The sequence below is a fragment of the Neoarius graeffei genome, chromosome 23, assembly GCF_027579695.1.
Source record: "Neoarius graeffei isolate fNeoGra1 chromosome 23, fNeoGra1.pri, whole genome shotgun sequence".
Classification (NCBI taxonomy): Eukaryota; Metazoa; Chordata; class Actinopteri; order Siluriformes; family Ariidae; genus Neoarius; species Neoarius graeffei.
The window spans coordinates 50,957,152-50,984,949 of NC_083591.1; the positions used below are offsets into that span (position 1 = coordinate 50,957,152).

Genomic DNA, 27,798 nt, shown 5'->3' on the forward strand with positions numbered 1-27,798 from the left:
AACATGGGTTCATGGGCCATGGGTGTGTGTTCCCCAGAAGAACCGTCTCCTTTCATTCTACCATCAACTGATCGTGTTAAATAATGCTGCTGAGAAATCATTGAAGTTGATTTTATACAGTCTATGGACGTGACGTGACCCTAGTGATTACTGATTCGCTGTCTCAGTGTCACCTACGAAAAAACCAATCACATTTTCGAAAAGAAAAGAACATCCACTTTCAAAGCTGCTTCATAGAAATGAGTAACAAGGACCTTGATAGAAATGTAGTTGAGTGAAATGTACGATATTTGCCTTTCAAATGTAGTGAAGTTAAAGTCATAAGTTTCCGAAAAACATTAAAAAAATACTCAAGTAAAGTACAGATCCTCAAAAAGTGTACTTAAGTACAGTACTCAAGTACAACCCCGATTCCAAAAAAGTTGGGACAAAGTACAAATTGTAAATAAAAACGGAATGCAATGATGTGGAAGTTTCAAAATTCCATATTTTATTCAGAATAGAACATAGATGACATATCAAATGTTTAAACTGAGAAAATGTATCATTTCAAGAGAAAAATTAGGTGATTTTAAATTTCATGACAGCAACACATCTCAAAAAAGTTGGGACAAGGCCATGTTTACCACTGTGAGACATCCCCTTTTCTCTTTACAATAGTCTGTAAACGTCTGGGAACTGAGGAGACAAGTTGCTCAAGTTTAGGGATAGGAATGTTAACCCATTCTTGTCTAATGTAGGATTCTAGTTGCTCAACTGTCTTAGGTCTTTTTTGTCATATCTTCCGTTTTATGATGCGCCAAATGTTTTCTATGGGTGAAAGATCTGGACTGCAGGCTGGCCAGTTCAGTACCCGGACCCTTCTTCTACGCAGCCATGATGCTGTAATTGATGCAGTATGTGGTTTGGCATTGTCATGTTGGAAAATGCAAGGTCTTCCCTGAAAGAGACGCCGTCTGGATGGGAGCATATGTTGCTCTAGAACCTGGATATACCTTTCGACATTGATGGTGTCTTTCCAGATGTGTAAGCTGCCCATGCCACACGCACTAATGCAACCACATACCATCAGAGATGCTGGCTTCTGAACTGAGCGCTGATAACAACTTGGGTCGTCCTCCTCCTCTTTAGTCCGAATGACACAGCGTCCCTGATTTCCATAAAGAACTTCAAATTTTGATTCATCTGACCACAGAACAGTTTTCCACTTTTCCACAGTCCATTTTAAATGAGCCTTGGCCCAGAGAAGATGTCTGCGCTTCTGGATCATGTTTAGATACAGCTTCTTCTTTGAACTATAGAGTTTTAGCTGGCAACGGCGGATGGCATGGTGAATTGTGTTCACAGATAATGTTCTCTGGAAATATTCCTGAGCCCATTTTGTGATTTCCAATACAGGAGCATGCCTGTATGTGATGCAGTGCCGTCTAAGGGCCCGAAGATCATGGGCACCCAGTATGGTTTTCCGGCCTTGACCCTTACGCACAGAGATTCTTCCAGATTCTCTGAATCTTTTGATGATATTATGCACTGTAGATGATGATATGTTCAAACTCTTTGCAATTTTACACTGTCAAACTCCTTTCTGATATTGCTCCACTATTTGTTGGCGCAGAATTAGGGGGATTGGTGATCCTCTTCCCATCTTTACTTCTGAGAGCCGCTGCCACTCCAAGATGCTCTTTTTATACCCAGTCATGTTAATGACCTATTGCCAATTGGCCTAATGAGTTGCAATTTGGTCCTCCAGCTGTTCCTTTTTTGTACCTTTAACTTTTCCAGCCTCTTATTGCCCCTGTCCCAACTTTTTTGAGATGTGTTGCTGTCATAAAATTTCAAATGAGCCAATATTTGGCATGAAATTTCAAAATGTCTCACTTTCGACATTTGATATGTTGTCTATGTTCTATTGTGAATACAATATCAGTTTTTGAGATTTGTAAATTATTGCATTCCGTTTTTATTTACAATTTGTACTTTGTCCCAACTTTTTTGGAATCGGGGTTGTAAATGTACTTCGTTACTGTCCATCTCTGGTCTAATCTAGAGTGTATGTGGCAGCATTGTTTGAGTACAAGGAACAGATTGACGGTGTTTCACTTGGAGGACATAAACTATATTTTCACTTTTCCTTGATATTGAAATATGAATTGTTAAAAAGAAGGCAAAAAGCTCACTGATATTCTCAAATTATAGCCAGAACAAATGATACACCTATTGATTCATAGGTTTTTCTGCATTTTGACTATTTTTTACAGTGTAGAACAATATTGAAGACATCAAAAGTATGAAAACACACACACACACACACATACACACACACACACACACACACACACACACACACACACACACACACACACACACGGCAATGGTTTTCGAAAACAACCAGGAAGTGTATGAAATTCTACAGAACAACACAGACAAGTAGGATTTTATTCCACGTCAGAAATTTGCAATGCGCTGCTTTTTTATTGTCGTATTTTTAATTTCATGTAAGTAGATTTTTACAGATTCATTTCTTACATTTGAAATTCTGGTGTCAACTCTCAGTATGTTTTACATGAATAGCAGATATAATAAAAAAAATTTTCTGAATTGAGTTTCTGTTCTCTCTGCAGATGTTGGCAGTTGGGCATTGATGGAGTTGAGTGTTAGAACTGGAGGATCTGTCACCATCCCATGTCGTTATGATAGGAAATATATCCAACATAAGAAATACTGGTGCTCTGGTACACTATACGATTTCTGCACTATTGAGGCATATGCAAATGAAACACAGGGGAATGTGACAGTGACTGATCACCCAGCTGAGAGTCTCTTTACTGTGACTATGAATAATCTCCAGACAGAAAACACTGGATGGTACTGGTGTGTTGTAGAGATATCGAGAGGGTCAGATGTTAAAGAAAAGCTCTACATCACAGTAAAATCAGGTATTAGGTTGCAAATTGCAAATGCTGCTCAATATATTACATGTTTTTCATGTTCCTAAATATCAAATCACACTTTACTGATTATATACAGTATTTGTGCTCAGATCCTGATCTGTCTGTGATGGAGAGCAGTGTGAGTGCTGAGGAAGAAGGCAGCGTCACAGTCCACTGTCTCTACAGCGCTGCGTATCAGAAGAAACAGAAGCAGTGGTGCAGATTCAAAGACAGGAGCTGCTACAACATGGGGACGACTCCCACATCCCAGAATTCAGCAGTGCAGATCAGGGATGATGGGAAACGATCCTTCAGTGTGCAGATGAGTGGACTGAAGAAGAGTGACGCTGGCTGGTACTGGTGCAGAGCAGGAGATCTACAGGTTCCTGTTCACATCAGTGTCTGTGGTGATGATCCAGGTATTATCATCATCCCATGTTACTGACATTCATGTTAAAATAGCAATTTCATTCAAGTCGTTCCAGCAACAGACACAAACACTGATTATCACCTTCAGACCTTCCAGATTATTGGTGCCTCTGAATTATAGGGTCCTCACAGTGTTTGCTTTTAAAATAATAAACTAGACATTGAGATTGACACTATGGATAAATGGAGTTCAAGTAGTTCCTGGATGTGGCACTGTTATAAATGTGACTTCTAATTTGAATTTTTCTTTTTTTTAATTTCTTATACTCCAATAGATTCTACAGATTCCAAAGAATGCAAGTGAGTACAAAAATATGATTACACACTGCTGTATTCGTGTAGATTAGCACTTTATAGTATTGGATAGAACTGTAGGCTATGATCAATTATTATCTCCACCAACTTTGTTGGAGAAGGTTATGTTTTTGCCCCCATTTGCTCATCTGTTCCTAATGTAACTCAAAAAGTAGTGAATGGATATTGATAAAATTTTGAGGAAAGCTGAGCCATGGCTCAAGGAATAAGTGATTAGATTTTGATGCAAATCCAGATTTGTATTGTGTGTTCCCAATGTAACTCAAAAAGTAGTGAACGGATTTGGATTTAATTTGGTGGACAGCTTTAGTATTATCCTAAATTCAAGTGATTTGAGTTTGATGTTGGTTATATGTAATCTGGCAGTGGTATGCATGCTACCAAGTGCCCTTCTAGTCCAATAATGCTTTAAAAAATGTTTAAATAAGCACTCCTGTTTTGAGTTATGTTCATGCACTTAGAAAGACCAAATAGGAAAATTATACATTGGTATTCAGAGTTCAGATGTGAATACAGACTTGAGTTGTGAGGGAGTTACACACATAGGTAAATTAGGGGCATGTCTCACATGTGGACACATCTGTCCCAAATAGGGAACTCTGAGTTGTACATAAAGACGAAGCAGAAATATTTTTGTTTGCTTGACAAGTTGTTCAATGGGCCACACTTTTCTGCCATGGAGCAAAAATGCTTATGGAATGTATCACAGTTGTTGTGATGTTAATGAGACAGTTCTGCTGTATGAAATCTTCTTGATGACAAATAAATCATATTGGTCTGATCACTGGACTGAACAAAACAGCTTGCTTTTTAGGCAATATACTACAAGTCTTCAACTTCATCCTTTTCCTTAGTTGTCAGTGTACTAAAAAGTTGCTATTTCATGTGCTCATCAAGAGTTCTTCAAATAATTAAAGGATTTTTATGTACATTTTTACATTTTACTCAAAGCCCTTTCTGAACGGGAAACACTCTGTTGTAGAATCTTTAAATGTTTCCCTCAGTAGATAAGCAAAGAACCATTAAAGGCATGTTCCCAAAAGTCTACAAGACCAATTTTTAGACATTCTAATTAAACATTACACCATATGCTGTTATATACTCTACCCTGGTGTGTTTCAGATATTTCAGAAAGCCAGTGACGTTCTGCATTGCACACGGGTGAAGGATGTGATCCTGGTGGCATTAAGAATTGATGAAACTGGAACATTGTTTTTATAACTGATATGAGATAAAGTTTGGTACAAGGGAATCGACTGCAACGGACTTTGTTTGTTTGGACTATTTACAGGAAATATGCTTCTAGTAACTTGTGTTTTATATGCTGTTTTTGAATAAGTTTAAGATAAAGTAAAAATTGAGTTCTCAAAGAGTCTTTGGTAATGTTATAGTAGCTGTACAGTTAGGACCTGAGATACAGTATAATCTGCCAGTTCTGTAAATATTGATCCGCAGGTCCAGGTGGGCCGCTCTATCAGACTGTAAAAGTCATTCAAAGCATCTTCATAGTCAAAACGCAATATTTTAGATGAGAATTTATATTAATTCTTCACAGATTAAGACTAGTCCAGAGTTTACATTCTTAGTCAATGGAGATTTTCTGTTATATAGCATCAGAACATGGCTATTCATTTTCCCAACAATATACGTATTAAGAGCAGATTAAGGAATGTTTGTATGTCATTTGGTTGTCGATTATAATAAAGTCTATATTATGCTTCGACATGTTTCTGTTTCTCTGATTTGCTAAACTTCTATTTGAGATGCCATACTGAGGTGTGACTGAGTTTCCCTAAACACTGGGAGCACCAAGTCATTTTAATAGTTTTAAAATTTCTATTATGCCAATTTTATTTAATGTTGTGTCCTTCATCATTGAACACGAAACAATGTTATTTATAAAAATATATGTTTTTCCTCAATCTGACCCATTGGGCAATATTACAAGGTGTAATAATCTCATCTCATTATCTCTAGCCGCTTTATCCTGTTCTACAGGGTCGCAGGCAACCTGGAGCCTATCCCAGCTGACTACAGGCGAAAGGCAGGGTACACCCTGGACAAGTCGCCAGGTCATCACAGGGCTGACACATAGACACAGACAACCATTCACACTCACACCTACGGTCAATTTAGGCCAAGTTTACATTAGACCGTATCTGTCTCGTTTTCTTCGCGGATGCACTGTCCGTTTACATTAAACCGCCTGGAAATGCCGGGAAACGGGAATCCGCCAGGGTCCACGTATTCAATCCAGATCGTGTCAGCTCCGGTGCTGTGTAAACATTGAGAATACGCGGATACGCTGTGCTGAGCTCTAGCTGGCGTCGTCATCGGACAACGTCACTGTGACATCCACCTTCCTGATTCGCTGGCGTTGGTCATGTGACACGACTGCTGAAAAACGGCGCGGACTTCCGCCTTGTATCACCTTTCATTAAAGAGTATAAAAGTATGAAAATACTGCCCATTGTGTAGTTATGATTGTCTTTAGGCTTGCCATCCTTCCACTTGCAAGTGGTAAGTGATATGTGCTGGGATCACACACACAGCGGCTCAGTCCCGAATCGTGGCTTGTGCACTTCACTCGCGCGCTGTGTGAGCTGCGCAGGGCCGGAGTGCGCACCCTCCAGAGGGCACTTGCTGTTCAGGGCGGAGTGATTTGGAGCGCAGGATGCCTGCGGAGCCGAGCATATCCGTGTATTGGTGTTGCTGTGTGCACACTAATTGTTTTAAAAACGTTAATCTGATGATCCGCTGATACGGTCTAATGTAAACATGGGCTTAGAGTCACCAGTTAACCTAACCTGCATGTCTTTGGACTGTGGGGGAAACCGGAGCACCCGGAGGAAACCCACGTGGACAACATGCAAACTCCACACAGAAAGGCCCTCGCCGGCCACGGGGCTCAAACCCGGACCTTCTTGCTGTGAGGCGACAGCGCTAACCACTACACCACCGTGCCACCCCAAGTGTAATAATAATTTAAAAAATGTAGCAATGACAAGAACCTATGAACAGCAGTGGATCGTGACCCTAGATCTTGGTGGTGCAGGATGCCCTTAATTTGGACATAGCCTCAAACAAAATTAAGTTGAGAGGCTGTTATACTTGAATATATATATATATATATATATATATATATATATATATATATATATATATATATACTCATATATCTTGGAATTGATTTGAATTGAACAGAAATGGACAGAAATGGACAGATATGGACGAAATGGACAGATATGGACGAGTGGTGTGGATGTGTAAAGACTGTGTCTGTTCGAAAGACCAAACAATCTCTATCTTATCGACATTCGGCTCCCTGAACAGCACCGGCCTCGATCAAGGCCGTTGCCGGGGCAACATTTCCCCCACAAGGTCACTGCTGGGAGACACTCTCGCATTCTTCGCATTCCTTACCCAATTTTCCGCGGTCGCCGTTTTTCACCCCCAGTGTGACAAGCGGGTGCGTGACCAGCGCCGCTTGCATGGCTGCAGGAGTGGATGGCTGCTTGCTTGCGCTGGGTTACCTCTACCTCCTCCCCTTCCCTCCTACCGCCTTACCCCTCCCCCCCACCCCTGATTGCCCCTTCCTTCCTCCCTTTCCCCCCCTCAAGTCCCATGTTAAAGTGTACTTGTGTTATTGTGTGCTTGTGCGGAGGTTTTTAAATGCTCCCACACTGTACTCCTGATAGGAACATAGTGGGGGGGGGTGTTCTTTTTTCCTCATCTTTCCTCATGTTACTACTGTGTTTCTTTTTCTTTTCTTTTATCCCTGTCTTCCTGTTCTGTTCCCCTCAAAGACAGGTTGATGGTCAATTTCACTGGTAACAGTGATAATAAAGGGTTCATTCATACTTAACTTTACTGTAGGTATCTTGTGAATGTTAGAGCAATCCCATAATAGTCATTGGAGAGTGAACATCATACAGTCATACAGCATTACGGCCTAGCAGCTTGTTTCGAGTGGTTTTCGACGTGCATTTGTTCAACTGTGCTGAAGGTAACAGCATTAACCAGGGTTTCCAGATTTTAGCACGATTTTGAGCTGAATTTTAATTCCAAAGCCACACCAAAGACCTGAAATAACTCCACAACAGCTGGACACTGGAAAAGGTAGACACATTTTTCCATACATTTTTTGATATAGAGGCATTATCCACTCCATAATCCACCTGTTTCTTCTCCCAATCTTTATATCTTACTAAGGAAATGGTTCTGTACATCACAACCCCACTGGCTACACTTACACTCTGCATTTGTTTGCAGTAATTTATTAGATTTAATTTTAAGCATCCTTGGTGGCTGTGGAGTATTGTTAAACTATTCTAATTTGGTGTAAAATCACAATAGTGACCCTGTTATTAACTGTCCTGTGCACTCTTCTACTGAAAATGTTCATACAGTGAGCATGTGGGTGCGAGTCCTGCCCCAATGAGCCTCTAATATGACTTTGTGTAGTTCCCATTTTTGACCACTAGCAATAACTTCTTCTTATTTATTGTTCTGCCTGATGGCAGGTCCGAGTTTCTCTGGAAGAATTACAGTAGTGGTTTCCCATTGCTTTCTACTGGATTATTATAGAGGTTTTCACCTCTCAACCATTCACACCTATGGACAACTTAGAGTAGCCACTTAACCTAACTGCATGTCTTTGTACTGTGGGGGAAACCGGAGCACCTGGAGGAAACTCAGGCCAAGTTTACATTAGACCGTATCTGTCTCGTTTTCTTCGCGGATGCACTGTCCGTTCACATTAAAACGCCGGGAAACGGGAATCCGCCAGAGCCCACGTATTCAATCCAGTTCGTGTCTGGTCCGGTGCTGTGTAAACATTGAGGATACGCGGATACGCTGTGCTGAGCTCTAGCTGACGTCGTCATTGGACAACGTCACTGTGATATCCACCTTCCTGATTCACTGGCGTTGGGATCACACACACAGCGGCTAGGTCCCGAATCACTGCTCGTGCGCTTCACTCGCGCGCTCTGTGAGCTGCGCAGGGCCGGAGTGCGCACCCTCCAGAGGGCACTCGCTGTTCAGGGCGGAGTGATTTGGAGCGCAGGAGGAAGCGCTGAGCTGCACTGAGGTTTATTTACACATTTCAACCTCCTTCAGGCGCTTAAACTCAGTGAGAACATGAACATCACAGCCAGGTGTGTTTATCTGCTGGAGAAGGTGTTCGCTTGCCATCCTTCCACTTGCAAGTGGTGAGTGACTTGCGCATGCCCGATATGCACTGGGATCATGTGACGTGCCGTCTAATTAGTCATGTGATTATCCGTGTATTGCGTATCCGTGTATTGGTGTTGCTGTGTGCACACGAATCGTGTATTGGCGTTGCTGTGTGCACGCGAATCGTTTTAAAAACGTTAATCTGATGATCCGCAATAATGTAAACAGGGCCTCAGACACAGGGAGTACATGCAAACTCCACACAGAAAGAACCCTCAGTGGCCATGAGGTTCAAACCCAGAACCTTCTTGCTGTGAGGTCACAGTGCTAACCACTACACCACCGTTCCACCCCAATAACAACTCTATGAAGCTAAATGGGGCAGTGATTGAGCACATGACCCCATGATTGCTCAGCATCTAGAAAGGAGAGTAATTAACGAATGCTTGGCTTATATCTATCAAATCTATAACTGGTCATTTAAAATTCTCGATTTATTATTATTGCAAGCAAAATTCTACATAAGAAAAAAATGTGTAATTTGAATGTTCTGTGGGATTATTTTACCGTATATACAGTATGCAGAACCAGTCAAAGATTTGGACACACCTACTCTACTCATTTATACGTTTTGCTGTATAGTGACTATTTTCTACATTGTTGAACAATACTGAAGACATTAAAACTATGAATTAGGGCCCAGAACTCTGAAATGTGGGGAAGCTGTGGCCTAATGGATAGAGAAGCAGCTTGGGACCAAAAGGTTGCCAGTTTGATTCTCTGGACCAGCAGGAATGGCTGAAGTGCCCTTGAACAAAGCACCTAACCCCCAATTATACTGTAAAAAAAATATTTGTTGTTTTAACTTAAAAAAGTTAGTGCAAGGGCTGCCTTAAAATTTTGAGTTCACTGGAATTCACATAGTAAGTTAAATTGTTGTGAACTTACTATATTAATTTCAGTGAACTCAAAATTTTAAGGCAGCCCTTAAGGCAACCCTTGCACTAACTTTTTTAAGTTAAAACAACAAATCATTTTTTACAGTGTACCCTGGGTATGTTGTATGTCGCTCTGAATAAAAGTGTTTGCTAAATGCCATTATTGTAATGAAATGAACATATCTGGAATTATGTGGTAAACAAAATTTTGATATTTTAGATTCTTCAAAGTATCCAGTGTTTACCTTGATAACGCTTGGCACACTATTGGCATTATCTTACCCAGCTTCATGAGGTAGTCACCTGGAATGCTTTTCAATAATACATAGGTGTGTCTCGTCAAAAGTTTCTTGCCTTCTTAATGTGTTTAAGATCAAATAATAAATAATAAAAATACAATAAGGGGCAGCACGGTGGTGTAGTGGTTAGCACTGTCGCCTCACAGCAAGAAGGTCCTGGGTTTGAGCCCAGTGGCTGGTGAGGGCCTTTCTGTGTGGAGTTTGCATGTTCTCCCCATGTCCGCGTGGGTTTCCTCCGGGTGCTCCGGATTCTCCCACAGTCCAAAGACATGCAGGTTAGGTTAACTGGTGACTAAATTGACCGTAGGTGTGAATGTGAGTGTGAATGGTTGTCTGTGTCTATGTGTCAGCCCTGTGATGACCTGGCGACTTGTCCAGGGTGTACCCCGCCTTTCACCTGTAGTCAGCTGGGATAGGCTCCAGCTTGCCTGCGACCGTGTAGGACAGGAAAAAGCGGCTACAGATAGTGGATGGATGGAAAAATACAGTAAATAGCCCTATTCCGTAACCATAGTAATCCATATGAGTATTATGTAAAAACTGCTCAACTAAGTAGATAAATAAATAAGATAAAGTATACTTTATTGTCCCCAAAGGGGAAATTCATCTTGGGCTCCAGTCACTGCATCACAGACCTACAGTAGCTCGGACACTACATAAAAACAACATATAAATAGAACATACAAACATATGCTTCACTGCATAAAAAATAAACTTTAAGTCTAAGAGAAGTAAACTCTGAGTATATAACTAGTATTTTTTTATTTTGTACTGCAAGTATACCACAAGTAAACTTACATACTAATAGTTTACTAGTTCTATACTTGTAGTCCACTCTTTAGTTTACAAAAGCGTACTTCATAATATACTGGAAATATACTATGAGTTTACTTGTTTTATACTTCCAGTCCACTTTTTACTTTACGAAAGTATACTTTGTAGTATACTGGAAATATACTATTGGTTTACTCGTTACACACTTCCAGTCCACTTTTTAGTTTATAAAAGTATACTTTATAGCATATTGGAAATATACTATTAGTTACTGGTTATATACTGTACATCTAGTCCACTTTTTAGTTTTGAAGTTTACTGCAATTCCCCTTCTAGGTATACTATTAGTTTTCTAGCCCGAACCCTTACCTCATGCACACTACCAGTAGACAACTTAAGTGTTTTGTACCTTAAGTTACAATGAAGTTATAAAGGTAAGAATTCACAAAATAACAACAGATACTCAGGATTAAGAACATATTCATTTTCTTTAAAAATCAAAAATTGAAGCAACACTGTATTAAATGTCAAAGTATTAAAATATGGCAATGACAACTGAAATTGACATCCAAGCTCTAAAGAAAAATAAATAAATAAATAAATCAAAAATTAATTATCCCACTCAGGAGAAATTAAAAAAATAAATAAATATGGAACCACGGACATACCTAAGAGTCAACAATGCTGAAGCACAACTACAGGGCGAGTACACTTAAACACAAGGCACAAATATTTTAATACTTTATTACACTTTTGTTAAGTATATCTTGATCAAAAGTTTAAGTATAAGCTTAATACACTTAGACTTTTCTCTATACTTTTCAGTATAAGCCAAGTATACTTATGTATAACTTTATTAAGTATATCTCTGATAAGTAAATAAAAAGTAAACTGAAAGCATACTCATTTTTTTTTAAGTTTAAAAACAGTATACTTAAAGCACACTTGAATAAACTTCTTTTTTTTTTGTAACGTGGAGCTCACACACCCCTGTGGAGCCCCTGTGCTGATGAATTTGGGGTCTGAGACTGCTTTATGGACCCTCACATATTGCATCCTGTTAGTTAAAAAAGAATAATACCATTTAACAATAAAAGAACTTACACCCACCTTTTTCAGTTTCTCCAATAGTAGAAAGAGCTGAATAGTATTAAATGCCGAACTAAAACCTATAAAAAGTAAAAGTCCATAGGTGGCAGCACGGTGGTGTAGCGGTTAGCGCTGTCGCCTCACGGCAAGAAGGTCCTGGGTTCGAGCCCCAGGGCCGGCGAGGGCCTTTCTGTGTGGAGTTTGCATGTTCTCCCTGTGTCCGTGTGGGTTTCGTCCGGGTGCTCCGGTTTCCCCCAAAGACATGCAGGTTAGGTTAACTGGTGACTCTAAATTGACCGTGAGTGTGAATGGTTGTCTGTGTCTATGTGTCAGCCCTGTGATGACCTGGCGACTTGTCCAGGGTGTACCCCGCCTTTCGCCCGTAGTCAGCTGGGATAGGCTCCAGCTTGCCTGCGACCCTGTAGAAGGATAAAGCGGCTAGAGATAATGAGATGAGAAGTCCATAGGCCTTAGCATCCTGAAGATGTTTTAGGACTATGTGGGTGATGCTACTTATGCCGCTTTTCCACTACAAACGCGGCCGTGCCGTGCCGAGTCGAGCTGAGTCAGGCTGAGCGGGGCTGTTGGAGTTGCATTTCGACTACAACCGCGCTGAACCGTGCTGGCTGGAAGTGGGTGGACACATTGGGTGGAGTTAGCGAAAGTGGGTGGACGTCACGTGATGTCGTTAAGCAGCGCAAACAGTGACATCAGTGACAGTGGCGGAACAAGTCAGAGCCGGGCCGGGGGCGGGGCAAATGACCAGGCCCTTTATTAAAGCTTATCATAACATCATTTTAGGCTACAAAATGTCCGCAACTGCGGTGTTTACCAATTTCAACACTACCGGGTGCAACTATGTTATTTAGTACATCAAGTCCTTCAAACGAACATGTAACTCAGAAACAAAAAACATTAGGATACTGTACATGGCTCATAATAAAACATCAATAGCCTATACTGCGCACATTATTTGAAGGGCATACGAATGAGCGCTCAGAGGTTGCAACGGTGACAGGAAGAGTCAGAAATAAAAGGAGGGCGGTGCAAACCTCACTGAATGCACTGTGTTTACCAATTTCAACACTACGGGGTGCAACTATGTTATTTTGTACATTAAGTCCTTCAAACGAACATGTAACTCAGAAAGAAAAAAAAACATTAGGCGACATACTGTACATGGCTCATAATAAAACATCAATAGCCTACCGCGCGCATTATTTGAAGGGCATACGACGAGCCTTGCGCTCCGCGAACTCGTCCACGATGCTCTGTATGTCACTGATTCAGTGATCTTTTAAGCGGTAGTCTCACGACCCGGATAGTAAACAATAAACATGGAGGACATGGAGTCGTTAGTGTTGCTGGTCTTGGTGCTGTGGCTTGTTGTCACCGACAACGCGGACAGATACTGGCAAGAGCGTATAGATGAGGCGAGGTGCATAAGGCTTCAGAAATTCTCGTAATTCGTAATTATTCTCCTTCCGGGTTTGCGGTGTTTACAGATCCCAGCGTGCTCGCGGGGCGTGTGTGGGCATGTGAGGACACTCCTCCTCACCAATCAGTGCACAGGGGAGTGTCTGCTCACGCCCCCAACCTCACTCGGCACGGCTTGGCTCGCTTCAGCCCCACTCCAAAACCGTGCGAGTTTTAGGGGCTAAGCAGGGCTGAAGCGAGCCGAGTCGTGCTGGTTTTTGGTAGTCGAAACGCGAGCCGTGTCGGGCTGAAGCGAGCTGAAGCGAGCTGAAGTGAGCTGAAAAAGGGTAGTGGAAAAGGGCCATAATAGCATCATCCGTACTCCTACTCCGTTTGTAGGCAAACTGCCAGGGGTCTAAATCCTGGTTGACCTCCGTTTTTAAAAGACACACCATATATTTGTCAAAACATTTCAGTAAAGAGAAACGACATCCACCATTACTTTAAGACGTGAAGTGTGTTTTAATTCATAAAAATAAATACCATTGAATTAGAAGGTGAGTCCAAATTTTGACTGGAACTGTATGTATAGTTTCATGAGCGGTTGCTAAACAAATTGCAGTTCTGTGCAACGTTTGTTGAGAAACAGATAGCCTTTCAACAGACCTGAAAAACAGTTTCTGAAGTTGTTGGAGGTGACAGCAGTTAAAATATAACAACATTAATCATTCCATATGGTTCTGAATGTATTTAATTTCATATTTAATTTCACGGCAGCGACTATCGGTGTTTCTAGTGGTGTATTTGATTCTGATTCTGTTCCAAACATGCACGAAATTTAGTGGCTAGTCTTTTTGTTATTCTCGGATGTACTGATGTACATTATACAGACCTGACTGCATCACTTCTTGTAAACAAGAAGTTTACTGGCAAGTGGGTAGAGATGGTTGAGAACAGCGGATGTAAGTCCTGTATCTGGATAATGCTGTGGTTTTAACTTCTGTATTTAAATACTGATGTAATAAAATTGGTTTCTTAGTAACCTAAACTTTATTGTCGTATCATGGATTTCTAAGGTCCTGTTTCAGTAATGGTGAAGAAGGTAAAATTGACACATGACTACTCCAGGGTCCTCAATTCGATCCTGAGCTCAGGTTACATGATTGTGTGGAGCTTCTCATGTTCTTGTTGGGTCTGTGTTGCTTTCCTCTGGGTTCTCTGGTTTCCTCCGACCTCTAAGAAACTAAAAAAGCTCTTCATTTAGAAGAAGTCTATTCCATTACATTTTAACTGGTCAGTAAGGAAGTTAAAATACACACACACACGTGCATGTGCACACCATCTTCCGTGGTTTGAGATGAGGAAACATACAGGAACTGCATGAGACTCCACAAAGACAGAACCAACTACACACAGGAGGAAGACGTAAAAAACATTTTATTCAACACCAGAACGAATTTGCAATGCGCTGCCTTTTTATTTTCATTCTTTACCTTTCAAGTAAGTAGATTTTTATGGAGTCATTGATCATATTTAAACATTCATGTACAGGGTCAACCATTTTAACCTTAAAATGTAGTCAGTGAAGTGTTGGATTAATGTGTCAGCCATCAGTGGTGTGTTATGTGACGAGCAGAAACTGAAATTGAATTGAGTAACAATAGTGTTTTTTTTTCTGTTCTCAATGCAGATGTTGGCAGTCGGGCATTGATGGAGTTGAGTGTTAAAACTGGAGGATCTGTCACCATCCCATGTCGTTATGATAGGAAATACATACAACATAAGAAATACTGGTGCTCTGGTACAACATTCAGTTACTGCAATATTGAGGCGTTTACAAATGAAACACGGGGGGAAGTGACAGTGATTGATCACCCAGCTGAGAATCTCTTTACTGTGACTATGAATAATCTCCAGACAGAAAACACTGGATGGTACTGGTGTGCTGTAGAGATAGCTAGAGGGTCAGATGTTAAAGAAGATCTCTACATCACAGTGAAATCAGGTATTAGGTTGCAAATTGCAAATGCTGCTCAATATATTAAATGTTTTTCATGTTCCTAAATATCAAATCATACATAACTGACTATATACAGTATTTGTGCTCAGATCCTGATCTGTCTGTGATGGAGAGCAGAGTGAGTGCTGAGGAAGGAGGCAGCGTCACAGTCCAGTGTCTCTACAGCGCTGCATATCAGAAGAAACAGAAGCAGTGGTGCAGATTCAAAGACAGGAGCTGCTACGAAGTAGGGACGACTCCCACATCCCCGAATTCAGCAGTGCAGATCAGGGATGATGGGAAACGATCCTTCAGTGTGCAGATGAGTGGACTGAAGAAGAGTGACACTGGCTGGTACTGGTGCAGCGCAGGAGATCTACAGGTTCCTGTTCACATTGCAGTTAAGAATTCAACAGGTACACAAACTATTTAAGGAATTTCATGTCAAAGAAATATGAAATTATTACATCGCTCTTGTCTTTCTCACTGAGTATTAATATTAAACTAGTGGTCGACATGCTGCTATAAAATTCCCAGCTTCAACATTTTTAATTAAGATAAGTTAATTGAATTGTATTAAACACTATTTATAAGATAACCAGAACATCAAGGACATAGTAGCTCATCTGGCCTGCCATCAAAACAACCATGACAACCAAACCATCAAACAGAACTGAAATGTGACGCCATGAGAGAGGACCAACCTCTACGACAAATTGTTTACAACAGGAAAATCCACAAACAACCAAGTTTTGTTCCTCGAGGGAAGATCTACCCAAAAAAAATATCGCTCAAACCAGGCTTGTAGTACTGAGTCCGACTCGTGCCCGAATTTTAAGGACTTGTGACTTGACTTGGACTGATGACTCGGACTCGTGCATTAACTGCATTCGGACTTGTTAATTGGAAATGAGGATTCAGATTTTTTCTTTATATTTGTAACATGCCATAATAAATTGGCATAAGATATTTATATCTACGGTACATTAATTTTTATACTGATTTTGTGCAAGAGAATGCACATTCACCTGTTCATATGTCACAAACTAACATTAATGGCGCTAAAATGCCTGGAGAGAACGCCCCTAGGATTGTCCGCTTTGCTTATACAGACTTCTTGTTCAGTGGGAAAAAACGCACTGCTATGTGTTCCATACGTACGTAGAAGAACTATCGAGGAGACGACGGGGACAACCTCGAACTTCAATTGTCATTTGGTAAGACTCCACCCAGAGAAGGAAGTGACACACTACACTACCGTTCAAAAGTTTGGGGTCACCCAGACAATTTTGTGTTTTCCATGAAAAGTCACACTTTTATTTCCCACCATAAGTTGTAAAATGAATAGAAAATATAGTCAAGGCATTTTTCTGGCCATTTTGAGCATTTAATCGACCCCACAAATGTGATGCTCCAGAAACTCAATCTGCTGAAAGGAAGGTCAGTTTTATAGCTTCTCTAAAGAGCTAAACTGTTTTCAGCTGTGCTAACATGATTGTACAAGGGTTTTCTAATCATCCATTAGCCTTCTGAGGCAATGAGCAAACACATTGGACCATTAGAACACTGGAGTGAGAGTTGCTGGAAATGGGCCTCTATACACCTATGGAGATATTGCACCAAAAACCAGACATTTGCAGCTAGAATAGTCATTTACCACATTAGCAATGTATAGAGTGGATTTCTGATTAGTTTAAAGTGATCTTCATTGAAAAGAACAGTGCTTTTCTTTCAAAAATAAGGACATTTCAAAGTGACCCCAAACTTTTGAATGGTAGTGTATGTTCATTGCCCTGTTGATAGCGGGGCTTGCTTGCTGAGCGATGAACTAGCTAGTGTTAACCCTCTCTCATGTTCAGTGGCGATCCTAGAGTGATTTACTCCCCGGGCGAAACCCCCTGCTGGCGCCCCCCCCGGCCCAACCCAACAACCACCTCCCACCCACCACCTAAGAAAACACTAACTTCGTCCAGAACACACACGACCCCATACACAAACTCACAACAGTTATTTTCAAGAACAAATTTCCAGTTTTAATGACTAGTGCAATAAAAAATACAAAGATAAACAATAAAAGATAAACAATAAACAAAAAGACTCAATGACTTCGCATTACAGCTATCCACAGCTATTTAAGAAAGCACAACTGCTTAATTTGAAATAAACATTGGGATATAGGCATTAGTGTTTCTGTGTGTGTGTGTGTGTGTGTGTGTGTGTGTGCCTAACTTGTCGTAGCCCCATAATATGCACAATCCCTCCAGCGGAACGTTGTACTAGTCATCAAAAAGACTTTACTACCATAGTACTACACTACAATGACATTACACAGAGTCTTAAGTAATACATTACGACTTGATCATTGCCATTCTGGTAACAGCAAATTTATAACGGGACGTGTCCACAACGTACAACACACGACGAGAAATGTTTAAACGACCATGTAAAGCTGTTAACATTCTGTTGGCTAATACAGAGCCCAATGCAGGCCCGTTTCAAGCTATTTGGGGGCCCTAGGCAAAGGGGGATCTGGGGCCCATAATTATCCCCCCCTCGACAAAAGGCCTTATGGCCGCCTACCCACTGAAGACTTAATAAATAAACATCACACATATTGGAATCATTCTTACGATTTTTACTTAATAAATGAACTCTTTACATTATTATAAATAATTATCAAACCCAATTAAACAAGAATAGACAAAATACACACACACACACACACACACACACACACACACACAATATATATATATATATATATATATATATATATATATATATATATATATATATATAAATCAAATATGAAAATAAGACAAAGTAATATAAAATGTGCAAATAACACAACACTAAATATTTACAGTATATACACAAGTAGAAATAACTTCAAATGGTGATTAAATGATTACAAACATGAATAAGAATCTTAATAAGAACCAGCACACACAGAAAAGTGCAAAAGGTATAGAAAAACACAAAAAAAATTTAAGAATACACAACTAGAATCATGGGCAAAATGTCTAAAACTGTTCTCTCAAACTTGCCATGTCGTAGCCATTAGCCGTGCTGATCGCAGCAGGGCTTCCTTGCAGAAAGTTCGGGTTTCTTAGCTGAATTACTGCATTAATATCCGACCAAGGTCACAAACATAGCCTATTTATGTAAAAAAGAGCTTTCTTGTGAGCCATCCCCTGTCCTGCTCCATTCATGCTCACGACACACTAGCTACTTCTGATGAAAGCCATGCAGCTCGCTGAAACTAACTCTGACTATGACATTTGATAAACACAATCAGTTAATCTGGGAGAAGTTGACAGTCTTTCACCTATTTGTGTGGCACATATTAGAATTTTTAGCCAGTCCTTGCAAGTTTGTAAGCCTGTTGTGCATGACAACGTTTACATCACTGTTATAAACACTGTCTACAAGATAACTACCATTAACGTAAGCTAGCTACCAAATTTGCTTGTCGACCCGCTTGGTATTAATGAGTGTGTACATTCTCACTTACCAGTGTCTTGTTTTTTTCTGTCTTCCTCTTTTCTTCTTTCTCTTCTGGCTCCCTGAGGGGTAATTTCACTTCATATTTGATTTTGGGTTTTTTTTGCCGCGGAGCTCTGCAACCACTTGACTGGATGTAGATGGGCATTGAGGGGTTGACAACAGACTGTCATTGCACTTTTCGGCCAAAGCATGTAGGGAGGCACTGTTGTGCATTAGGGGGCCATTAACAAGTGTCATTAGCAGTGTTGCCAGATACTGATGTTTTCCATCCCAAAATATGTTCAAAACCCGCCAAAATGCTCTTGAAACCACCCAATCTGGCAACACTGGAGGCGCTGCGCTGCTGCGTTCAAAGAGTTGTCATTGCTATTGAATACATAACCAGTCGTTCGGCAGCGGGGGCCCTTCGAGGGCTGGGGCCCTAGGCAATTGCCAAGTCTGCCTACCTTGTTGCAACAGCCCTGGCCCAACGTTAACCCAAGGCAATGACTACATTTACATGCACATCCAAATCGAGCTACTGTCGGTAATCGAGCTGAAGGTCCCAGCAGGGTGCCAGAGAAATCCAATCCTACATGCACACGATGAAATCGAGCTATTGTGTGAGGTACATTGTGCACCCAAGCCACAGGTGGCGCTACACGCCCCATCGTGTTGGTACACTTCCGGTTGTCGTCATGAAGAAGAGCTATTCAAGAGTATAAACAAAGTTATCAGCAGTGTTGCCAGATACTGCTAACGTTTTCCAGCCCAAACCATGTTCAAATCCACCAAAATGCACTTAAAACCGCCCAATCTGGCAACACTGGCAGTTCCGTGTTCACGAGTTCCGTGCTCAAGCTGTTAGGCTTGCTCTAACAGACTGTATGGCTACAAACTGTCCTGCGCAGACCACTGTTTTGTAAAACAACTTATTTTGCACAATTGTATATTTTTCTAAAGTCCATTTTTTGCTTACAAAAAATATATATTTTTTTGCTTACAATTTAACTTATGTCTTAATAAACACACAAAAAGTTCAATTGTTTTGCTTTTATTGACATTCTTCAGATGTTGGACATATATATATATATATATATATATATATATATATATATATATATATATATATATATATATATATATATATATATACACACACACACACACATACAATGACTTGTTTATGTACACAATTCACAGCTATGCAACAGCTGTACAGATGTATTTGGTGATACAGTAAGTGAGCTAAATTTTACCAGTGCAAACAATGCCACAAAAAGAAAAGATTCATGCCGTTGTCATGATTCGTTGTCATGCCGACCGAGGCTGTTGTGTTTCCCTCTTGTGGTCTCGTCACTCGTCACTTCCGGAAGGGGCAGTGCTGAAGTAAGTAGCTCGACTACGTAGCTCAATAGGGTTTATATGCACTAAGTAGCTCAGCAGAAATCGCATAATCTAGGTCGTGTAGCTCGATTCCGAGAAATCAAGTTCGGTTCAATTTCAGCCGAATTAAGGTGTATACATGGCATTTTGAACTTCGATTTCAGTCGAGCAATGGCAGAAATTCGATTCTCTTTATGTGCATGTAAACGCACTGAATGACAGCAATAACTTTAAATTTTTTGTTGCAAAGCCTAATCGTTATGCTGAAATTAATTTCGTGTTGGGGGGCAGGCCAGGTCGTCCGACTTAGCAAGCATCAATAATATAAGGCTAATTAGGGCACTAATTCATGTCACTCACTGAAATTGATTCATAAAGCATACCTTTTTCTTTTGCTCGTTTCTCCTCCTCTTCTTTCCTTTTCTTCCGGAATTGGGCACCTGATGGCTTTGACCTTTTCCTATCCATTAGATCTATCTCTGAGTACGACTCCGTTTATTTATCATTCGACCTCCTCCTGAATGATTCCCCCTTCCCCCAACACAAACTCACTGTCAGTGTGTAGTGGTGATCACCTAACGCGAGAGGTGAGACTGAAACATTTCAACTTGACCAATTGACCACCACGACCACAATAATCTTGGGAATTCATTCGGTTCATATACACAATCAAACGTACAGCCGTTTTGAAGTTGTTTGGATTGTTCTGCTTTTCTGTTCTCTCCTCTTTCTCGCATGCACACGCACACACAAAAGCGTTTGCTCAATGTAATGTAATGTGGTCTGCACATTTGCGCAGCTTCCCGATTTAAACTGTTTTTTTTTCTCATCCTTATACTTCCTGTTTCATGGACTGTAACGGATTTGCTTATTTAGTAATTTTAATACAGAATTTACTTTGAAATTATAATCAGACACTCCAACGCCCCCCCTAAAAAAAAAAAATCGGATCTGCGCGATTCAGGCGGCATCCGCCAAAAGGCGCTCTGTTTGCATCCCAAACACAAATCAAATCATACAGAATAGACCTAAAATGTTTTGCAAAAATGACCCTTGCGTGAGTGAAGTGACAAGTTTCAAATAGAAACGTGACAAACGAGCGATATTAAGTGTACATTACAATGTAAACGTACACTCAGCGGTTCCAGTTAGGCATTATCCAGAGATTGTTCACATGATGTTTTGGTTTCCAAAAACAAACTTAAACACAATTGATTGTTTATTTAAACAACTTACCACTTATAAAATGATCAGAGCAGACTTTGCTGTGTTTGGAAGGCTGATAATCCTTGCGGTTGATTCTCGCAAGCCATAGATTTCTCCTTTGTATGCTGAGTTTGTTTGCTCGCCTTCGTGCTCCCATACAGTGGGAATTCCATAAAAGCTCCGCTTGACTTCATCATCTGACCTATTACGACAGCCGTGAATACAAGTGTGCACTATTGCTAGCTTTAAATAGTAGTAATGTAACTATAAATGTAAATAATATATAAATGAATGTAACTCGCACGCTACAATGTGTGCTCAGTGACCCGTACGGTAAGCTTGGCCCCAAAGATGGCCGCCACCAGGGAATCCCCGACTCTGTGACGTCATGTGAAAACTATCGATTGACGCCTCTTATGATGACGTCACCTGCGCAACTTTGGTATTGGGTTTCCCCATCCAAAATGTTCACCCCCCCCCTTGGTTTTTTTTCGGGGGTTTTTTTTTGGGGACCTTTTTTTTTTGGGGACTGTTTTTTTTTCGCGCCTGCGCTCGTGCTGCCCCCCCCCCCCCCATGATGCCGCCCCGGGCGGCTGCCCGGTCGGCTGCCCGGTCGGACCGCCCCTGCTCATGTTATTTGCCCTGTTGATAATGGGCGGGGCTTGCTGAGCAGTGAACAAGCTTTTTATCTGTAGCCTATTAACTAAAATGGGGTAGTCGAGCAGTAACATTAGTCCAACACAGTAGCAGAGACGCTTTCACATAAAGGCAACAACAGCCACCGTCAAATGGCGCGGTTGGAGTCTTGTTCTCGGACTCGACTTGAAATTTTCTTTAATGACTTGGACTTGAACACTGGGGACTCGAGACTGGACTTGGACTCGAGGTTTAGTGACTCGACTACAACACTGATCAAAACTGAAATCGGATGAGAAATGAGAGAGGAGATACAATTCTATTGAGAGGCCTGGAAAATGTGTTAATTTGGCCTAATTACTAACTCGTTAGCAAAAAATCTGACAAAACAATGACCAAGTTTTGTGCGGAGTGATGAGTTCTTTCAAACAAAACAAACAATCAGAACAGAAATCTGTGGAAATTTGACGTAGAAGATACGATTTAACTGAATTGTGGATGACGGACGCCACGCCATGGCAACAGCTCATTGGATTTATGGACAGATGAGCTAATGACATCAGAATCAGCCACTGAAGAAACCTGTATCAGCCAACCACTACATTAAACCCAATTAAACCAGTGTGACACTTTTTTTACTTGGTCATGTTGGATGAGCATATTTATTTACATCGGAAAAAAAACAACAATGGAACAGGGTGGCCGCGGGTCCTTAAAAAGTCTTAAAAAGTCTTAAATGTAATTTTCCTACAATAAGGCCATTAAAAAGTCTTAAATTGTCTTAAATTTCAAACCCCGTGGTCTTAAATTTTCAATCTTAAATTTATGGAGATTTTACTCAGTCATATCGTTAAAATGTGGTACACTTTGGATGGGGAAAAAGTTTAACCGTTTTTGATGCTCACAATTATACCGAGCAGGCTCCGAATCCACCGGTTGCTAGACACACGCGTGCTTGACAACCACACAGTGCCTGATCTGTTGTGTAAAGTCCTATTGTTTGAGAGAGAGAGCAGCCCCGCCCCTCTCTGCTCCCTGAGTGGAGCTCGTCGCCTTGGTAACGGTGCTCGGTGCAGGGAAAAGATAGCCTGGCAAGCCAGACTAATGGCCCTTTTCCACTACCCTTTTTCAGCTCACTTCAGCTCGCTTCAGCTCACTTCAGCCCGACACGGCTCGCGTTTCGACTACCTCAGAACAGCACGACTCAGCTCGCTTCAGCCCTGCTTAGCACCCAAAACTCGCACAGTTTTGGAGTGGGGCTGAAGCGAGCCAAACCGAGCTGAGTGAGGCTGGGGGAGTGAGCAGACACTCCCCTGTGCACTGATTGGTGAGGGGGAGTGTCCTCGCATGCCCACACACGCCCCGCGAGCGCGCTGGGATCTGTAAACACCATAAACCCGGAAGAAGAAGAATTATGAATTACAAGAATTTCTGAAGCCTTATGCGCCTCACCTCATCTATATGCTCTTGCCAGTATCTGTTGCCATTGTCGGTGACAACAAGCCACAGCACCAAGACCAGCAACACTAACGACTCCATGTCCTCCATGTTTATTGTTTACTATCCGGGTCGTGAGACTACCGCTTAAAAGATCACTGATGTCACTGTTTGCGCCGCTTAACGACATCACGTGACGTCCACCCACTTTCGCTAACTCCACCCAATGTGTCCACCCACTTCCAGCCAGCACGGTTCAGCGCGGTTGTAGTCGAAATGCAACTCCAATAGCCCCGCTCAGCTCGACTCAGCTCGACTCAGCCCAACTCAGCATGGCACGGCTCAGCCCGACTCAGCCGCGTTTGTAGTGGAAAAGCGGCATAAATGTGAATATTTAGTCTGGCCTCGATCCGTAGACATTTCCGAAGGGGGTGGGAGGAACAAACCGCTGTCTTTCAAACTGTCTCTGTGCGTATAGGCCAACGCTCTGACCAATGAGCGCAACAGTGACTGTGACGTAGTCAGAGCGACAGAAAGCAGTGGGGGAGACCTTGAAATAAATAATTTTTCAAAATGCGTATTAATTAATAAACAGGTTCTAGATATTAAGAAGTTTGGAGATAATGACCACAAGTTTGGAGTCTGTACCACATACACTCATTTTTTTTTCCAAGTGTTTTTCAAGGGTTTGCTTAAACTGTTTTTGAGAGTTTTTATTTAGTGGTGTTTGGTGAAATAATTTCCCTTAAATTTAAAATAACGGGAAAATAAGAAACAATCAAAAAGTAATGTTTCAAAGCTGTTTATTAATTCTTCGTACTGCACAAACTAGCCCCATCCTTTTGGCTACGAGCGGAGCTAGCTGGTAGATCAGACTTTTGCCATAGCCGGTCGGCAAAACAGCGAAAATGTCCTTCTTGAAAAGGAATGAGCGGAGAGCCTCTTCCTGCTCATGTTTCAACGAAAACTCCAAGTCTAATTCTTCTAAAACTGATTCCAAAGCGGAGTCAAACGCGCGCTGTTCACTAGCCATAGCCATCTTTTCTGCTGTGCTTTCTCCAGTGTTGCGCGGCTTTGTCGTCACTCCTGCAAAAGCCCGCCCAAAGAATCCAAACAAAAACCTTGCATTGTGATTGGCGGGCACGATTTGATGCCCGGGGTGTTTTTGTTTATATGGTGCAAGGCTAGACCCACTCGCTAGGCAAAAATATTTTTGGCCGCTAGGCGGGTGGGTCTAGTTTACTAGGCTAGGGAAAAGACACAATATGACAAGCAAAGAGCGCTTTTTCTCAGAGTTCCCTCTCCTCGAACAACGGGATTTACACGGAAGCGAAGGGAGATATTCACAAAATTCTTTCACATTGAGCGCTACAAGGCTCCCATGAACACATTGATGTAAGTTTTTTTGTCCCTAGTGTAAAAAATGTGGACACTAGAGTGAGTTAAAAACAAGTGACATTTCTGATTTTGCAGTAAAAGCGCTGCCAGGTTTATAATGGGAGTCAATGAGGCAGATCGGCTGTCCTCTCGTTACTTTCAGGCTTCTCATTCAAAAACTGTAAATCCTATCGCTCAGGTAGACACATTGTGTGAATCAAGACAAGTGTGACTACAACTTTTGAGAAAATTATGTGTGTAGAGTGAAAACTGTGGCTGAAAACACAGTTTAAATGAGAAAGTTAGAGCTTTTTTTTTTCAAGCTGCCTCCACTCTAAATTCATGAGCCCCACTGGTGTGTAACGCAATAGACACCCATTATAAAGTTTGAATTTCTCCAGATTTGCTCATGGTGTTTGATCTGTGACTGATCAAAAAGTATAGAACCTACAGTAGCAAAAAAGTTGAATGCCAGATCCACACAGGAGAAGTTTGTCTCTGTTTTAAAGTTTGAATCATGTCTCTAGGTGAAAGCATGCCAGAGCAGCGGATGTTTGAAAAACATTGAAAATGTGCGATTTTTTCAATTAATTCCATAGAAAATGAATGGGAAATTTTGTGTGATTTTTTTTGTGACTACGTCGCGAAAGAAATCGTAGAATGCTGAACAAAGTAATAGCATAGTGAGTCTGATCGAGCCGCACGTTTTGATGTATTGTTTGTCTGTGTGCGATGTACGGTTATTGGGTTATTCGAAATAGAAATTTGTATAGAAGATGAAAAACAGAAGAACAAGAGTTTGCTGTGCTTTGCTCCCTATATGGGAGTCAGTAGTTTGCAATGCATAGCACTGCATCACTAATAATAAACTCCTGTGCACGCAGTTCCCAGGATTAAATGTATTTTCTACAGACCATTTATTTATTCACTTTACTCAAATACAAAGTAAAATGGCAGTCAATCATCTTTCTTTTCTTGCGTATTGCATCATGAGGCGTTCCTGGCTTGTAAATCTCTTATTTTCGGTGCATGACACATTCACGCAGCTGAGCATGCTATGAATTAACAACGACAACGCTCTGCAGTGGGGCTACACAATTAAACACTCAGCAAATATTTCTCCATTTGTGTATGAAAATACACTCCAACAACTCAGTTTGGTTTCATTTACAACCAACGGTGTCTTTTGATGCCAGCACGTAATTGAACGAGAGAAGACTGGTTTACCGGAGACAAAATAAGTGTTATCTCTGCTTCTGTTCCCTCCGACGGCCCCGACACACTACTGCCTCCGCCGAGTGCGCGCGCACACACACCGCATGTCGGGGCCGCGGATGAGTTACTCTCCCCTGATCAACGAAGTCGGCGGGGAATTTGTGGTTATTATCGGTACAAACAGCGCGAATCACAACTTAAATGAGCACGGTTCAGTTTGACATTATTGTCAGTCCGTTAGATAAACATTTAATTTTATTAAAATCGAAAATTAATATTTAGAGCCTGTGGGCTACAAAAATAGTCATTAAAGTAGCTGGCTGGACTTAATTGTGTAGCCGGCAGCCGGCGCTTGTGGAAAGCCCTGTCGAATCAGCTCTGCGCATGCGCCGTGCAGCACAAAAAAATGGCAGCCACCATGAAGGAAGGAGATCCAGAGTTTTCAAACATTTGTGAAATCGCAAAATGGTATTCTAGCGAACAACAAAATAGTAAAGATTCAGAAAAACAAATCATTCAGTGATCATTTTAATAGTGTAATTTCATCCGAACTAGGCCTAACGGCCGATTTAGAACTACAAAAAGTCCGTGTGTCGGACATTTTAAGTACCTTTGTAAAAGTTTTGCAAATGTTGCAGTCAGCATTTAAAATGCTAACTTAAAGTTTTTGTACAAGTTTCAGTTGATTAAACTGTCATATTTTATTAAATGTGTCTGCTTTTCTAATAAAAAAGTACTTCAAGAAAAAGCAAACACAGCATTGCGATTTTCTTATCCATCCATTAAAAAAAAAATCCCTCCTTCCCTACTGAAAATTTTTTTGCTCACCCGGTGGACAGGAAATGGATTTTTTTTTAAGAATGGCCTTGGATTCAAACATTGTGACTGCATTCTGATTGTCACATAGTTACAAGTTTATCCGATCCTCCTTAAATTGTGTTCTGAGTGTGTGAATGCCTGTCAAGGAAAAGAAATGAAGTCCTTCTACTAGAATAGTGTTTTTTTCTGGTGAATGTTTACAAGAACAATAAGTTACATTAAATTATATAGTTTTTTTTTCAAAAGAGTACGTTTTTGCATGACTTTAGATTTGGTCTTAATTTTTTTTGGAACATGGTATGAAAAAGTCTTAAAAGTCTTAAATTTAACTTGGACAAACCTGTAGACACCCTGTGGAAGAATTAATGACACTGTTCTGTTGTTCCAGTTTCTCCAAATGTGACCAAAAATACAAATCAACAGAACGGCACTTCACTGTAAGTTCTGTCAGTTTAATCATATTTTCATTTTAAAATAAGAAATTTCACAATGCAGCTGTACATTTACATCTCAACATGTACTGTATTTTTTAACCATTATTCAAAGAACGTCTGCAAATCTAAGTGACATGAACAGCATGAGCTTGTGTCAAACATATTACTGTGTTAATATACAATGTGAAATGGTAATAAACTTAATTTTTATGCTCTGACAATATGCTGCAAACCTTAGAGTGAAATGGATTTATCATTCATTCATTATCTCTAGCCGCTTTATCCTGTTCTACAGGGTCGCAGGCAAGCTGGAGCCTATCCCAGCTGACTACGGGCGAAAGGCGGGGTACACCCTGGACAAGTCGCCAGGTCATCACAGGGCTGACACATAGACACAGACAACCATTCACACTCACATTCACACCTACGGTCAAT

General features: G+C 41.0%; 2 protein-coding genes across 4 annotated transcripts in view; both read left to right on the plus strand.

Annotated features, from left to right (window-relative positions):
* LOC132871829 (polymeric immunoglobulin receptor-like) overlaps positions 1–27,798 on the plus strand; it is a 227,064-nt gene that overhangs the window by 5,728 nt on the left and 193,538 nt on the right. For both annotated transcript variants that reach the window (XM_060906367.1, XM_060906366.1), the window contains exon 4: positions 2,622–2,936. In XM_060906367.1, coding sequence (XP_060762350.1) covers positions 2,622–2,936 — 315 coding nt within the window. The remainder of the gene's footprint in view (positions 1–2,621; positions 2,937–27,798) is intronic.
* Positions 14,766–27,798, plus strand: part of LOC132871831 (transmembrane domain-containing protein TMIGD3-like) — a 37,400-nt gene continuing 24,367 nt past the window's right edge. For both annotated transcript variants that reach the window (XM_060906371.1, XM_060906370.1), the window contains exons 1-4: positions 14,766–14,868; positions 15,059–15,373; positions 15,478–15,783; positions 27,318–27,366. In XM_060906371.1, coding sequence (XP_060762354.1) covers positions 14,832–14,868; positions 15,059–15,373; positions 15,478–15,783; positions 27,318–27,366 — 707 coding nt within the window. In that variant the 5' untranslated portion in view covers positions 14,766–14,831. The remainder of the gene's footprint in view (positions 14,869–15,058; positions 15,374–15,477; positions 15,784–27,317; positions 27,367–27,798) is intronic.